Source organism: Nipponia nippon, unplaced genomic scaffold (assembly GCF_047370975.1).
Source record: "Nipponia nippon isolate SJK-2023a ecotype South Korea unplaced genomic scaffold, ASM4737097v1 scaffold_5, whole genome shotgun sequence".
NCBI lineage: Eukaryota > Metazoa > Chordata > Aves > Pelecaniformes > Threskiornithidae > Nipponia > Nipponia nippon.
In genome coordinates this window covers 17,612,503-17,626,337 of record NW_028262369.1, presented here as the reverse complement: position 1 = coordinate 17,626,337, position 13,835 = coordinate 17,612,503, and the positions used below count along the sequence as shown (strand labels likewise).

Genomic DNA, 13,835 nt, shown 5'->3' with positions numbered 1-13,835 from the left:
GCCATCTCCTCTGTGCAAGGCAGGTCATGATATAAGATATCATTGATACAAGGGATCTCTGAAGATACCATGCCAACCCTATGCTGGGCTGCATCACAAGCAGCGTGGCCAGCAGGGCGAGGGAGGTGATTCTGCCCCTCTGCTCCGCACTGGTGAGACCCCACCTGGAGCCCTGCGTCCGGCTCTGGGGTCCTCGGCACAGGAAAGACATGGACCTGTTGGAGCGGGACCAGAGGAGGCCACAAAAATGATCAGAGGGATGGAACACCTCTGCTGTGAGGAAAGGCTGAGAGAGCTGGGGCTGTTCAGCCTGGAGAAGAGAAGGCTGCGGGGAGACCTTATTGGAGCCTTTCAGTACTTAAAGGGGGCTTATAGGAAAAATGGGGACAAACTTTTAGCAGGGCCTGTAGCAACAGGACAAGGGGTAATGGCTTTAAACTAAAAGAAGGTAGATTTAGACTAGATATAAGGAAGACATTTTTTACAATGAGGGTGGTGAAACACTGGAACAGGTTGCCCAGAGAGGTGGTAGATGCCCCATCCCTGGAAACATTCAAGGTCAGGTTGGACAGGGCTCTGAGCCACCTGAGCTAGTTGAAGATGTCCCTGCTCATTGCAGGTCCCTTCCAACCCAAACTACTCTATGATACTATGATATCACGCTTCAAAAACCAAGAATAGTCACCTACACAAATCACACCAGAACTGGTGCTAACTGGTCTTCCTCAGCCTTGCTTGACAGAGAGCAAGCAGCTGCCAAGACCCCACAGGGTACTGTGGACTAGCTGAGGCTCTGCTGCTGGTTTCCCTGCTGCAAACTGGCCTGCAGGAATGTGGTAGATAGATGGGCTTGCAACTCATTTTAAAAAAGCTCTTAAGACATGCCAGGTCAGCAGCAAAGCCTGGTTCTGGAGCGATTCAGCCTCTGTCCTGGCAGGACAGTACATGAGGAAGCAAAGCCTCTGTTTGAAGGGCTTCAGTCTTGGTTGATCAGTTCAGGAGCAGCACGAGCTCACACAGAAAAACCCCTGCACAAACAGATCCTGAACTCCCTCGCACATCTCTCACCTCTGCCCTGCGCAGTGCCGACACGAGCACTTCAGCAAGGCTGTGAACGAGAGACTTGCCCATGAAAAACAGAAACTAATCCATCCTCAAGCACTCTAGTCCCACCCTTGGCTCGTAATTTACCAAAGTTCAAAAGCTTCCTCTCAACTGGCCTGGGAAAGGAGTTAAACACCAATAAATGTACTAAGTTTTTAGCAGACACTGCACCCCATGTCCTCGAAGGAAGCCAGAGGAACACTTGTCTCACCTGCTGCATTCTCTTTTCCTGGAGCCACCCTGCTAGACCCAAGGTGATCAGAGTTTCTTCTCTACTTTGTTCCTCAATTGCTGTGCAGTCACCAAGGGCTTTTCAAACTGCTTTGCCTTACAGGTGGCTGCATGTCTCTGGAAAGGTTTAACCACTCCTATCACATTATGGGATTCTTCAAGATTAAATTAATAAGAAACCTGAGCCCATAATCATTACTCAAAATGCAGAAAGTATCACTTCCACCCCCTGCTCCCCCCCAACATCCTCCAAAGCTTTAAAATTTCGTGACATGCTCTCGCTTGCCCTCTGGGTGCAATTAGATCATTTTAAAGATTCATCTGAAATGCATCAGCTCCTTCACAAAAAAAAAAAAATCCAGTAAATTTCAGTCACCCGCTCTTTTTTTGTACAGTTTCCTTGGACTTTGCCACTGAGAACAAGCAGGAGAGCACAACGTAAGACAGCTACACTCACTGCTAGGGAGTGTTAACCAGCGACTGAGAAAGGGAGAAAACTGTAGTGCTTTACAGGTAGCATGTCAGCTGGGCAAAATATAATCAAACTAGTGACGTCCTGCCTCTTGATAAACAAGCATTGAATCCTTGATTCCTGAAGAAATCAGTGGATGTGGATGCTTCCACCATACCGTTAGCAGCTGTACTGTAGCCACAATGACTTAGGATGCAAAGGAGAGGCAGTGAGAGATACTGCCTCTTCTCACAAACTTGGCTTCTTTGCTCACAGCTTCACTTAAAGAATATTGAGGATCTCCTGTTTGTGAAACCACCAGAAGCAACCACAGAAAACTCTTGCTGGGTGGTTGCACAGTCAAGCGTTACACGTCCTTGCAAAGGTCACTCTGAAGGATCACAAAATCAGCATAATGCAGCTCCAGCTAGCTGGACAGGCGACAGGTACCCACTTCTAAACTGGCGTTGGATTTCAGATACCTCCCACCTCTTCACTAAGATCTAGACATGGCCATGAAAACAGTTCCTCCCTCACTACTGTCCGTGATGGCTAAAGCACAGCAGCCTCCCGGGGAACACTGCTGACACAGCCCTGACATCCGGCACCCAGGGCAAACAATTTACCTTGGAGGAAACTCACCATCAGCTGTCCAAGCTGGCACGGAGTGGCAAAGCCCAGCAAGACGCCACCATGACCGCGTTCCTAAGCTGTGGGCAGGCTTTTCCTCGGTCAAAATGTCTCTTTCGCTATCTGTGTGCGTGTATGTGTGTATCGCTCTTAAGTGATGTAAACAGAAAGGCATGCAGAGCAGTGGGCGATATGTAAATTCAGCTGGAAAATCCCACAGCTCAGCCAATCTCTGCGCTGCCTCACAGCTTTGCCCTGGCTGCTCTGAGACTGACAAGGTTTAGTCTAGTGCAGAAAAAACAATCACTCTCTTAGCATATGCAGATTTATTCCTCTGATCAGAGAAATCTCCAGGGACAGGACGGTCCATTGCTCACTTTAAAGGGAGTTTGAGTTTCTCACCCTCTTTAGATAGTTCCCAAACTATTCATAATACTGAATACCAAGCAGCCAAACAAACAGCAACACAGTCTTTGCTTGGAGAGACAATCCAGGGAAATCCAGTTAACTAAGAATTGCCACAAAAAGGCAGCGCTTTCCTGGGCCAGTGAGCAGGGATCGCCTAAAAGACAGGCATTGGCAGTGGGGGACTTCTACTGCTGGGACAGCCACCCAACACAGGAGAACAAGTGTTCCCACAGCTGAGGCTCTCCCAGGAGCAGGTGCTGCACGGAGAGCTCTCACCCCTCTCCAGCACCCAATATGCTTCCTGCTGTTTTTACACCCCCTTAAAAGCAGCAAGGTAACTCTGATGAAGCTCCGAACTCGGGCTGTGCTAAAGGCAGAGCGGGACCAGTCTGTAAATGGGTACTTTGGAGTGCCACTGCCCTGGACTCCTGGGGGAGTTGCTGAGCTTGAAAGATGGGTGACACGTACCCCTGTAAGCCACCACTTGCCTCCTCCCTTGCCCCAGGCAGCCGCTACATCCCCCAACCCAACCCATGGGCAAGGGGATGTGCCAGTGTGTGCCTCATCATGCCCACGGCAAAGGAGTACAGCCAGGGAAGGGAAGACAAAGGGCATAAAAATCAAAAGGAAAGAGTTCTGACAGACTGAACTTGTTCACGTAATCTGAGTATTTAGTTAGTGAAACCAGGAAGGATTTTCTCACAAATGCCTTTCTCCTGGCACAGCGGAGCTTGGCTGAGACAACCTGAGAGGCAGGTACGATCACGCTTCAGAAAGTGCCACAATCATGGCTACCAGGGGCTAGGAAGGTCCCGCAGAACAGGCAAACACTCAGCCCATGAGGTGCCTAAGTGCTGAATGCCAGCTGAAGTCAACCGAAGCTGCAAAACGCTCAGCACTGCTCAGGACCAACCCTGTCTGACATACAGCCGCTGCATGGCAGGGCAGAGCAGGCACCAGCACCATCACACAGTGCTTGGCAACGTCCCAGAGCCCGCGGGCCTCCCTGCAGCTCCAGCAGCGCAGTTGTGTTTGTGGAGCCCCAGGAAGAGAATGGTTGACTGCAGAAGGGTTTCAGTCAGGGGACACAAACCCACCTGTAGTGCTTCACAAGTGGCTTAAGGTCATCTAAGGCTGCACTGCCACAGGAACAGGCAGATGTGGGCCCAGCCCCACCACTCTCACGCTGCAGAGTGGCTGGTATCACCATGCGATCCCTCCAGTCAGGAAACCAAACTGCCTGAAAACTATGGATTTGGGTTTTCTTCCTTGGGTTCAATCAACACCGTGAAAATTCCTGTTTGGGTGTTATCAGTGATGGTACCTGCATTCCCTGACTGAATGTTCTGGTCACTCCAGTTCAGCTTAGGTTTCCCACTGCCAGCTGGTAAAATTTAACCTCCCTCATTGTGAAACATTCCTTTCTGCAGGGCAGTTTCACCTGCAAGCCATCTGCTGCTGCACGCTGCAGCAAACCAAACCGCAAAGCTAGAGCTTTCTGTATTGTTGTGGCTGGATTTACCCTGGCCTTTCTCAGCCTCACTTGAGACCAGCAGTGCCCAGGGTGGGGGACCCCAGGACTTGGAGGGGGACCAGGTAGACTGCAGACAGTTCCCTGCTCCTACAGTTTTCTGCATGACAGTTAGGAAATCCCAAAACTCTTTGATCTTCCACTCCCCAGCTATGCAATGAGGACAGCACTGTCTGTTCTCTCGCTCCTTGTCAATGGTGATGGCCAGCTCTTTGGACTTGGAGTTAGTAGATGTCTGTACAGTATTTGACAAAACACAGCCCCAGTTTTTGGTAGTGCACTGAGTTATCTTCACCACAATGCACTTTCTGTCAACTACCTCCCCTCCTCGCACAGCTCCCAGGGACCTGTGTAAAGGCTGTCATGAACATGGTTGACTTTCTCACGCCACTTTCCCTCAGCAAGGGCTTTCTGGAACAGTCCTTCACTCACACAGACCTCTCCCTGCAAACCCAACAAACGTCGTTGTGGCTGTAAGCAAGAGTCATTGACAAACGCTCAAAGCCAAAGTGCAACAGCTATTTAAGGCGAACACTAACTGCTTAAGACAGGCTGAAAAGAATACATCACTGGGATGAAAAAGGAGGCAAAATTAAAGGGCTGGGATTGGAACAAAGTGTTTGGCAACATTGTCAAAGTTGAAAAAATAACTGCTAGGCCAGAGTTCTTCACAACACACCTACGCCCCAGGGGGTACAATAGTCTGGACCGCGCTTGCTACGTACATATCAAACCTGACTGAATTATGTACCGGCCTTCTTCTCACACTCATTGGTCCCCGGCAGAGCCTGTCTGAGCCGTTGCCTTTGACACCAACAGAGCTCAAAAGCAAGCTGAACTGAAAGAAAGTCCTCGCGTCTGGCTTTCACACAACACAACAAGATCATCAGCTCACAGTCACGGCTCAAACTGGAGTAAAGCGTGTGACAGCAAGTCAAACAGCTGTGAGCTGGCAGCAGAATAAGGCAGAACTAAACAGCGTGTTTGAAATGAAAGGACAATAGCGCAATTTCACTGCCTGCTCTGAGAAGAGATGTGTAATTGTCTTGGGGCGGTTACGGAGATCTACCACCAAACATCCTCTATTGCTTAAGATGTAAAACCAAAGCACAAGGAAACGAGGTTACTGGGAGACCGAGAGAGAACCATCAGCAACACGTGCCACAAGCCGGACAAGTAATGGAGCAGAAACAGACAAAACTAAGCACGCCCCGCGATGAGATACGCCGAACAGCCAAGGGAAGGCAGACGGGACGAAGAACGCAAGACACGGACAGGACTGAACACGGCGGGAGGTGACACGCGAGCTCCTCTGTGCACTTGCAAAATCACGCTGGCAGCTGCACAGAGTTTAACGCCCAACAAGCGAACCCCCAGGGGAAGGGGCGCCCGCAGCCCAGCGCCCCCGGCCCTCACCGCCCCCAGCGCCCAGCCCGGCCCTTCCCCTCACAGAGCAACCTCAGCCCCGGGCCCGCCCGGCTCCCCTCAGCCGAGGGCTCCCCTCAGCCCGGCCCCGCTCGTACCTGGCAGCGGCGGCGGCCGGAGCGCCAGTGCCCGGCCCCGGCACATCGCGACCGCGGGCCTGCTCCCCGTTCCTCTAGCGGCTCAGCTGCCGCCCGGGCCGGAAGCCCTGCGCCCCGCGCTCCTCGGGACTTGTAGTCCGGCACGTCGCCTTCCGCCCGCTCTTCACCGCCCCTCCGTGACGCTGGGACTACAATTCCCAGCGGCCCTCGCGGCCTAGCGCTGATTGGCGCTTTCCCGGTCACTCTATGCTACAACCACTGTTGCTACTGGCTTGGCTCGGCCTCCTCCAGGGGCCAATCAGGCGGCGGCAGACCACCGCCTCGGGCCACGCTGCGCCGCGCGGCGCCATTGGAGGGAGGGAGGGCGGCGACCAATGAACGCTGGGAGAGACGGGAGGGCGATCACGCCAATCGCTCGCGATTGGCTGGGTTCGCGGGCAGTCTGACCAATAGCGACTTGGGAGGGGTTATAAAGTCCGCAGCGCGGACACATGCTGGTCTTTCCGGCCAGGAGGTGAGGAGCAGCGGGCAGCGGCGGTGGCGGCGGGGCGGCCGTTACCGGGGGCGGGCCGGTGATGATCTCTATCCACCTTTCTGACACCTCGGCTGAGGGCGGCGGGCGGCCGCAGCCCCTGCTGACCATCCACGGCTGAGGCCCGAGGGAGCCGCGGCGGGGCCGGGACGGGCGGTGCGGCCTGCTCTCACCGCGCTGCCTTTTCTCCTCAGGGGCCGGCGGTAACCGGATCGCGCCGGCGAGAACAAGATGGCGGCGGCCTGAGGGGCGGTGAGGCGCCGGGGATGAACGGTGACGTGGGAGCCCGGCGGCGGGCGGGCGGCCTTCCCGGGGCCTGGGCGGTGCGGCCCGGGCACCGGCACCCTCCATGCCCGGAGCGCGGCTGCTCCCCCGCCCTGCCTGCTGGGAGGCTGCCGGGCAGACACTGCGGGCTGGGCCCCGGGTTTCGGGGAGGTAAAATGCGGTATCGGTTGTTTGTGGCGTACCGTGCATCCCCGTAAGCTACTTTTGGGATCTGCAGCCACGGGGAAAGCACGAGTGGGTCTCAGGCGGGTGAAACTGGGGCTGGAGTAGCTACTTCGTGGCCTTGGTGTAGCTGCTCTTCAAGGTATAGCGTAGGCTGCAAGCTCTGGAGCAGAGCAAGCGATGCAGCTCTGAGTACGGCTAAAAAATGCACTCTTTTGGGGTTGCTGTATCACACGGGGAAGCTGCTGTTTCTCATGCTGTACAGCTTGGAGTCAGGGCAGTTTTTAAAGCACAAAGAAGCAGCTGCAGAACTGCCTGAAGTACAAGAAATCAACAGACATCGACTTTTACCACATGTGGTAGCTTAAGAGTGGACATAATGGCAGGTGGTGGCTGCAGTAGCGTGGGTCACTGAGAGGATGCAGACAGCAGTTCTTGTAGTACGTATGAACTCCAGTGCTAGATGTGTAAATGACCGATTTAAATCTTGGAGACCTTGAGGCTAACTAGTTTTTTAATAAAGTTTTCAGAAAACTTGTTTTGCTTTTGCTTCTGTTCTTAACAAATCCCACGGGGAGCATGTAAAACCACAGACCAACTTCAAAGTTTGCGTTTGGGCGCCCAGCAGACCATTTCTGCTACTACTGCGCACTTCAGGGGAACTGGAGCGTCTTAACGTGTGTGCTGCAGCTTGGCTTAGCCCAGCTCCCTTTAGTTCTTGCTGGGTGTGTTGGAGCACCTGAGCTGGTAATAGAAGGATCTAGGGGGGTTCAAGAATGGGCTGAGCTCTTTGAATGATTAAGGAGTGCAGGTGTGTTTGTTAGACAATCAAAATACCATTGTAGCCACAAAGATTATTAAAAAAATTTATTAACAGGAATGAAACAAAAGCTGTAAACAAGAGCCAGCAAAAATGAGAAGTTGCATGTAATGCTGAGTTCTCTGGCTTGTTTGAATGCACTGAACAATTAATTCTTCGTCGCTTGGTGGCAGTAAAGGCCCGTGTAAGAAGATGCCGAGTAACAGTCTGAGGAAGAGCTTCGGAGCGAGGTCAGTGCGCAGGCACTGGGAGACCAGTCCTATAGAGGGAACTTGTGACTGGGTGTGATGGGGGCTGAGTCTGGCTTAATGTTTAGGTCAAATACCCCAAATGCGGTTGCGATGTCTCTGCTGTAGTAGAGTTAGCTCCCAACAGGCATATTTAAATACTCCAAAAGGCAGCATTTACATCTTCCTTATTTAAATTAGTTTTTAAATTGGTTTTGGTCCCACACTGAGGAAGTTAGTTAAGAGTTGTAAGCTTTTTCTGCAAGATGCAAGGCTCTCCTGACCTGCAAGGAAGAGAAGGCAGCAACCCGATGGGAGCATTAAGAATACCGCTGGTTATTTCTGCCTTCGGGGAGACTCCCTGCAGCCTCTGGGGTAGCGTGTCTGTGCAGCCACCGGCACCTCGGGACAGGGGCTGCTGCTGCTGCACTGCTAAGGTTGCGCTGAGAAAGTGCAGTGCCAAAGGCGGACGTGGGCACAGATCGGGCACGGGAGCTGTTTGAGCTGTTCTGTGCCGCTGCCAGGCTGGCCCTTTCCTGCGCAGCTGGGAACTGGTACTTAGCAAGCTCAGGACTAGAGAAAAATCCCGCTCCCTTTTTTCTTTTTCTTAACCTCAGCCAGCAAGCGTGCGCTACCCAGCCTAGCATGAGAATGGAGGAGGCTGTAAGATAAGCGGCTTCGTGTAGGAGACATTTGTCTAGCAGCCACAGGAGCACAGCGAAGCTCACCAAAGCAGCATGAAACAGCGAGTTTTGCAGATCCCCGCGCGCTTGACAGTGCCCGAGTAACTTGCAGCGCCTCCCCTGTGTTCTGTTGCTACTTGCAAACAAATCTTAAGAGAGCGCTTGTAGCAGGCACTACCACCTTTTAGAGAGGGTAAAGGTGAAGAGCGTTGTTCCAGTTATTTCAGAGAAAGTCTCGGCTGAGAAATGGATGGCTGCTGCTCCGGCCGGAGCAGCTGTGCCAGTGCTGGCCATCCCCTTGGATCTGTGGGGACCACTGCTGAGGTGGGACATGGCGGGGGGTCCTGACTGCCGTGCCCCCGCGGCCCCTGCCTGGTCCTGTGGTGCTGGCACTGGCAGCAGGGGTCTGCTCCAGGCTGTGCGCTGCAAACATTCCTGCAGGAACGTTTTTTCAAGAAATAATTTAAATAAAATTTAAATCAGTTGAAAGATTTATTTCTCCCTAAAAACCTTTTTAGGAAAAAATGCTCTGTTTGCAGTAGGTTTATTTTGGGATCCTTTTTCATACTGTTACTGTGCAGGACCCGCTTTAAGCAGTAGCTGCTTGTTTTACTGCAGCTCCCTGAGGAGCATAGCTCTGAGGAGCCCCTGCCTGCCTGCCTGACCACGTGCAGGAGCTGCGGAGGGTCTTTGCGCACGCCAGGAACGCAGCGCTGGAGCGAACACCCTGAGCAAAGCAAGGGGCAGGGGTGCCTGAACCCGCTGCTGAGAGCTGGTGCTTGGCTGGAGAGCGAAGGATGGGTTATTTTATTTTTAAGTGGCCCATTTAGGGCAGCGTGGGGAGGTTCGGTGTGGTTGGCACCTGGTGTCGTGAGTGTGGCGTTTTCAAAGAAGAAAATTGCCAAAGGCCAAATACTTCATCCAAATTCAAATTTGTACTTAGAAGTGCAGCTTGAAAAAAAAAAAGCCAAATGCCTGACGCAGACCAAAGGGGTGAGGAGTCCCTTGAAGAGCGCTGGCGGGAGAGTCTGAAGCCTGTGAAATCAACGCCTACAGCGTTCCCCCCAGCTTTCTTCAGTTAACAGAAAGAGGTTTCCCAAGAGAACTTTGAAGATATCAAAGCATTGTTGCAGTCCAAAAACGCTATCACGCTTACATGAAGGTATTTGAATAAGCTGCAATACATTAGATTTCTTCTCAATTAAAGTACTAGAAACAGCAGTAGTAAGAGAACCAAAGCCTTTACCGAACAGATAAACATTCAGGAAATCTCTGTACAACAGATAGGTTAGCAGGAGCTTACTTAAACAGACGGCTAAGCTCTTGTCTTCTGCAGGGAAGAGGAGAAACCTTCATCAAGGAGGTGTGCTACACCACATGAAAGATGGACAGACCTAAGTGAGCAACTATAAAAATGGTTGCCTCGAAAACAAGTCTTTCCTGCGTGACCCAGGCCAAGGGTTCAAACAGCTGAATTCCAGCTACGCAGGGAAAGAAAAGGGAATTTGGGACTTTTTCCTACCCAGATGTTTGGTGTGGAGAAGGTGTTCTTTCCCCTTAGTCAGACCATAATTCCTACTAACATTAAAGAAGCCTCATGACGCTCCTGGCTGCTGCTGAACGGGTAGAGACAGCCGGGTCCGCTGACTGCCCCGGCCCTGGCAGGAGCGACAGCGAGACCCCAGCCCACACCAGTCCGCTCCTGAACACCCACCTCCAACCTGCATGGGGACAAGTGGCTGTGAGCCAGGCGGGAGCAACCGGTGAGGGAAGCCGGAGATCTCGCAGTGCGGATGGATGCAATGGGGGCTCGGGGAGCAGTGCCTGGCTCGTGGCTGCAGCCTGGCCAGCGGCCGCCCCAGCCGAGAGAGCTTTTTCTGCTGCTTCTTCCATTCCCCATGTCTCAGCTCACCTTTTAGGCAGATACAGACACGACAGACAGACATGCACACACTGTCCACGAGGAGAGAGCGTGGCGCACAAACACTTGGCATGAGTCTCTGTACAAATGCACCGAGCGCATTAGGACCTGCAGCAGCCCGAGCCTCTCACTTCCTTCTTCACGTAGTCGTGGAGCTTGAATTTGGGCTCGTTGGGCAGCTTCATGGACCTGTGCTTCAGTTCTCTGTGGGAAGGGGAAAACCACATTACTTTTCCACCTATGCTGCCTGCTTCTAAGCTGCCTGGCCCAGCTCAGTTGAACTCGACTTGGTCTAGATGGTTTGCTAAAGCTCCCCCAGAAGAGATACTTCATAGCTCATGTGAGATGACAAGTACTTGCCAGCACAAGAGCTGGAGGTGGGAGCCCAGGGAGCGAAAAGGTGGGTGACAGTGACGGCCTTTATCCCAAAGACTGCTGTCCCCCCCACGGGAGAGGTGCCTAGCATGGCCGCTGCACCAGTCACTTACTTTGCAATGGCTGTGAATGCTAATTCAACATTGAGGCCACTTTTTGCGCTGGTCTCCATAAAGGGCACGCCGTACTCCTGCAGGACAAGACACACTGGCGTCAGAAATGCCACCTGGGGTGTCCCCGGGGGTGCGGGAGCTCCTGGCTTGCACCGAGCCCTGGCAGCCCCGGCCGACATCGGTGCCTGCTGCGTGAGCTCGTACCCCACTCTGGGAGAGGGGCTCTGCCGCCGTGGGCAGGAAAAGCCAAGTGAGGGTCCACAGCTCAGGCCTTTCTTACACAACTTCAGAAATAATTTTTGAGGACAAAGAAGCGAAAAACATTAGTGGAAGCTTAGAGGAAGAAGAGCAGATGAAGAGAAAGAGGAGAGCAAGACAAAGGAAGAAAAGCAGACGTATTTTGGGTCAGACTGGTCTCCAGTTAACCATTTCACTGGTGTACATCAGCAAGTACACGTTGGCGTGCTCACACATCCCCAGTCAGAGCATGTAACAACCGAGTCCACTGCAGCAGACGGACACCCTCACGTACCTTGGCTAATTTTTCTCCATCTTCCCTTTTCACCACTCTGTCCTGGGCTGAATCCACCTGCCAACAGTAATGGCAAAGAGGAATTTGGGATGATTCAGAAGGTTAGCAGTAGGCAACCCCCATGTCCCCTTATGCCCTCCCAGGCTCCCCTGCCCGCAGCTGCAGTTGCGGGACTGTCAGGGGAGGAAGAGGAGGCTCTGATGAAGCCATGGGGCTGGGCTCACCTTGTTTCCCAGTAACATGAGGACCACGTCTTGCTGCGCATATTCATGAATCTCTGTCAGCCAAGCCTGGAGGGAGACAGCCGGAGAGAGGGGTTAGCAACAGCTCCGGGAGGAGGAGGGGGAGGATGGGGGGCTGCCCTGGTCCTGGGCACCGAGCACCCTCTGTGGGAAACCCTGTTGTCCCTGAGCCATGCTGGGGTGTGTTACACGGACACAGGGAGGAGGTGGCTGAGGGTTAGATGCAAAATGAAATGCCCAGCTCAGACACTTGGCTGTGCAGGGCAGGAGCTGCAGGCAGGGAGCTGCAGGCAGGGAGCAGCTGGTCCCACAGATCCCCTGTGATTCAGCAGCACCCTGGAAGAGGAGCTGCCTCCTTCCCTGCCGTTCGGTAGAAGACAGCCAGTAGCCAGCGACTCGGCCCCGAGCCAGGGTGCCACCGAGCCTTGGGGGACCCACTTTGCCGAGCAAATCTGGCACCCCGCTTTGGCTGCTGACCAAGCCCCAATTCTCAAGGATAATGGCAGCCTTTCAACCCTGCTGCCCGCTCTGTCTGACCATAGGCACTTGTAGGACTTTAACCCAAATTCTTCGTTGGTTGGGACCTTAAGACTAAACACCCTTTTGGAGGGTAAGGCCAAAGGTTTGCTCTGGGGTGTGCCCCATGCCCGCATTCTGCACGCGCTGCCCCCGTGCCAAGCACGCTCAACCCGGCAGGTGGCCAAACCTGCCTCCCCGAGCCATGGGGCGGCTTCCCTGCCCTCTAATCCAGCCTAATCTAATCAAACCTGCCCTAATTCCCTGTAATCCCTGACCCCGCAGTGTGAGCGGTTGCTTGCCGCCTCTCGGGCGGGCAGCGCTGCCACAGACCATGCCCCGGCTCCGAGCACCAACACTGGGCTCACGGCAAGCACCGGGTGATCCCAGCTCCACCACCGCTCCTCACCCAGCAGCATCCTGCACCAACCCCCAGCTGGCCAGGAAAGTGAGGGGTGATTTGGGATTAGACCAGGAGCCCAATGCACGCGGATGCAGCCCCAGGACCCCATCACACCCAGCTGGGCTCGGGGCGCTCAGCTCCATGGATGGGTTGGTCCAAGGGACAGTCGGTCACTCCTGACAACCCCTCAGCTCCCTTCTGGCACTGCTCACCCTCCATCACTCTTTCCAGTGCCTCACACTCACCCTGGGCACTCATTCCTCCCCACTGGGGCCACACGTGCCCTGTGGACATCCCTCCTGCAGCCGTCCCTCCCGCGTCCCTGCGGGGCCAGGAGAGCTGATGCTGCAGATGGGGCCACGTTACCCAGCAGCATGAAACCTCCAAGTGATTTTCCGTCTTGTTGCAGGATCACAACCTCAGCGCAGATCCACAGCCTGGTTAATGACCAGCACTTACTCTCCATTACGCCCAGCAGCAGACGCCTCTCCTTGAGCCAACCAGCTTGTCAGGCTGGAAAATGCCACCGTTGGCCAGCCCCCAGCTCCCACGCTTGCAGGAAGCATTCCTGGTGCCGGTGACATGGGAGCAGGGTGGCAGGACGTGCCCCGTTCCCCACCACGGCACTGCAGGCGCAGCGGGGTGGCAGGCGTGGGGCTGCCGATGGAAGGATGCTCCAGAGTAGGGACAGCTCCAGGCACCCGGGGCCAGAGGGTCAGGGTGGTGCAGGACCCCCAGGAGCTGGTGTGGCGGATCACGGCTCCCCGCTCCCCGCCTGGGGTGTTAATGCTGGCACGGCACCTCCCGCACTATCGAACAGGGTGTTTTTGCAGGCATGCAGCCTGCTCACCGCAGATGCACACGGTGTACTCCACATCTGGGACATGAGCAATTATGTCCTATTCATTCAGGGCTAATTGTTCCCAGGGCTCATGGTATGCTCTGCCACCACTGGTGTAGTTCGCCCCCAGAAGCCACACAGGTCCTGCGGGGCGAGAGGAGAGGACACCGATGCCAGGTCCTCCTGCCCCCCCGCACAGCGAAGTACCCACGGGCAGCATTTGCTCTCCCTGCCTCTGGCAGATTTAACAGAGCCCTCTACTCTGACACCACTCCCCAGCACCCCTGAAGCACCCGTGTGGGGGC

At 54.2% G+C, this 13,835-nt stretch overlaps 2 protein-coding genes and 1 long non-coding RNA gene across 6 annotated transcripts in view; 1 reads left to right on the top strand and 2 right to left on the bottom strand.

Moving 5' to 3' along the window:
* Positions 1-6,012, bottom strand: part of TRAF7 (TNF receptor associated factor 7) — a 40,753-nt gene extending 34,741 nt beyond the window's left edge. The window contains exon 1 of one of the 3 annotated variants that reach the window (XM_087730800.1): positions 5,879-6,012. The gene's annotated coding sequence lies outside the window, so the exon portion shown is untranslated. Of the gene's footprint in view, positions 1-2,428; positions 2,578-5,878 lie in introns of those variants that run through there. The other 2 variants (XM_087730798.1, XM_087730799.1) reach the window with 2 other exon arrangements.
* A 90-nt stretch (positions 6,013-6,102) lies between these two features.
* Positions 6,103-9,559, top strand: LOC148052059 (uncharacterized). Of its 2 annotated transcripts, none has more exons than XR_015698664.1 (2): positions 6,103-6,392; positions 6,605-9,559. It is a non-coding gene; the product is annotated as an uncharacterized LOC148052059 (long non-coding RNA). The 2 variants fall into 2 exon arrangements; XR_015698665.1 differs by lacking the exon at positions 6,103-6,392 and adding an exon at positions 6,393-6,450.
* The window catches only part of RAB26 (RAB26, member RAS oncogene family), a 33,842-nt gene continuing 27,716 nt past the window's right edge, over positions 7,710-13,835 (bottom strand). The window contains exons 6-9 of the mRNA XM_087730807.1: positions 11,753-11,818; positions 11,529-11,585; positions 10,997-11,073; positions 7,710-10,712 (exon numbers count right to left, since the gene is read on the bottom strand). Coding sequence (XP_087586933.1) covers positions 10,610-10,712; positions 10,997-11,073; positions 11,529-11,585; positions 11,753-11,818 — 303 coding nt within the window. The 3' untranslated portion in view covers positions 7,710-10,609. The remainder of the gene's footprint in view (positions 10,713-10,996; positions 11,074-11,528; positions 11,586-11,752; positions 11,819-13,835) is intronic.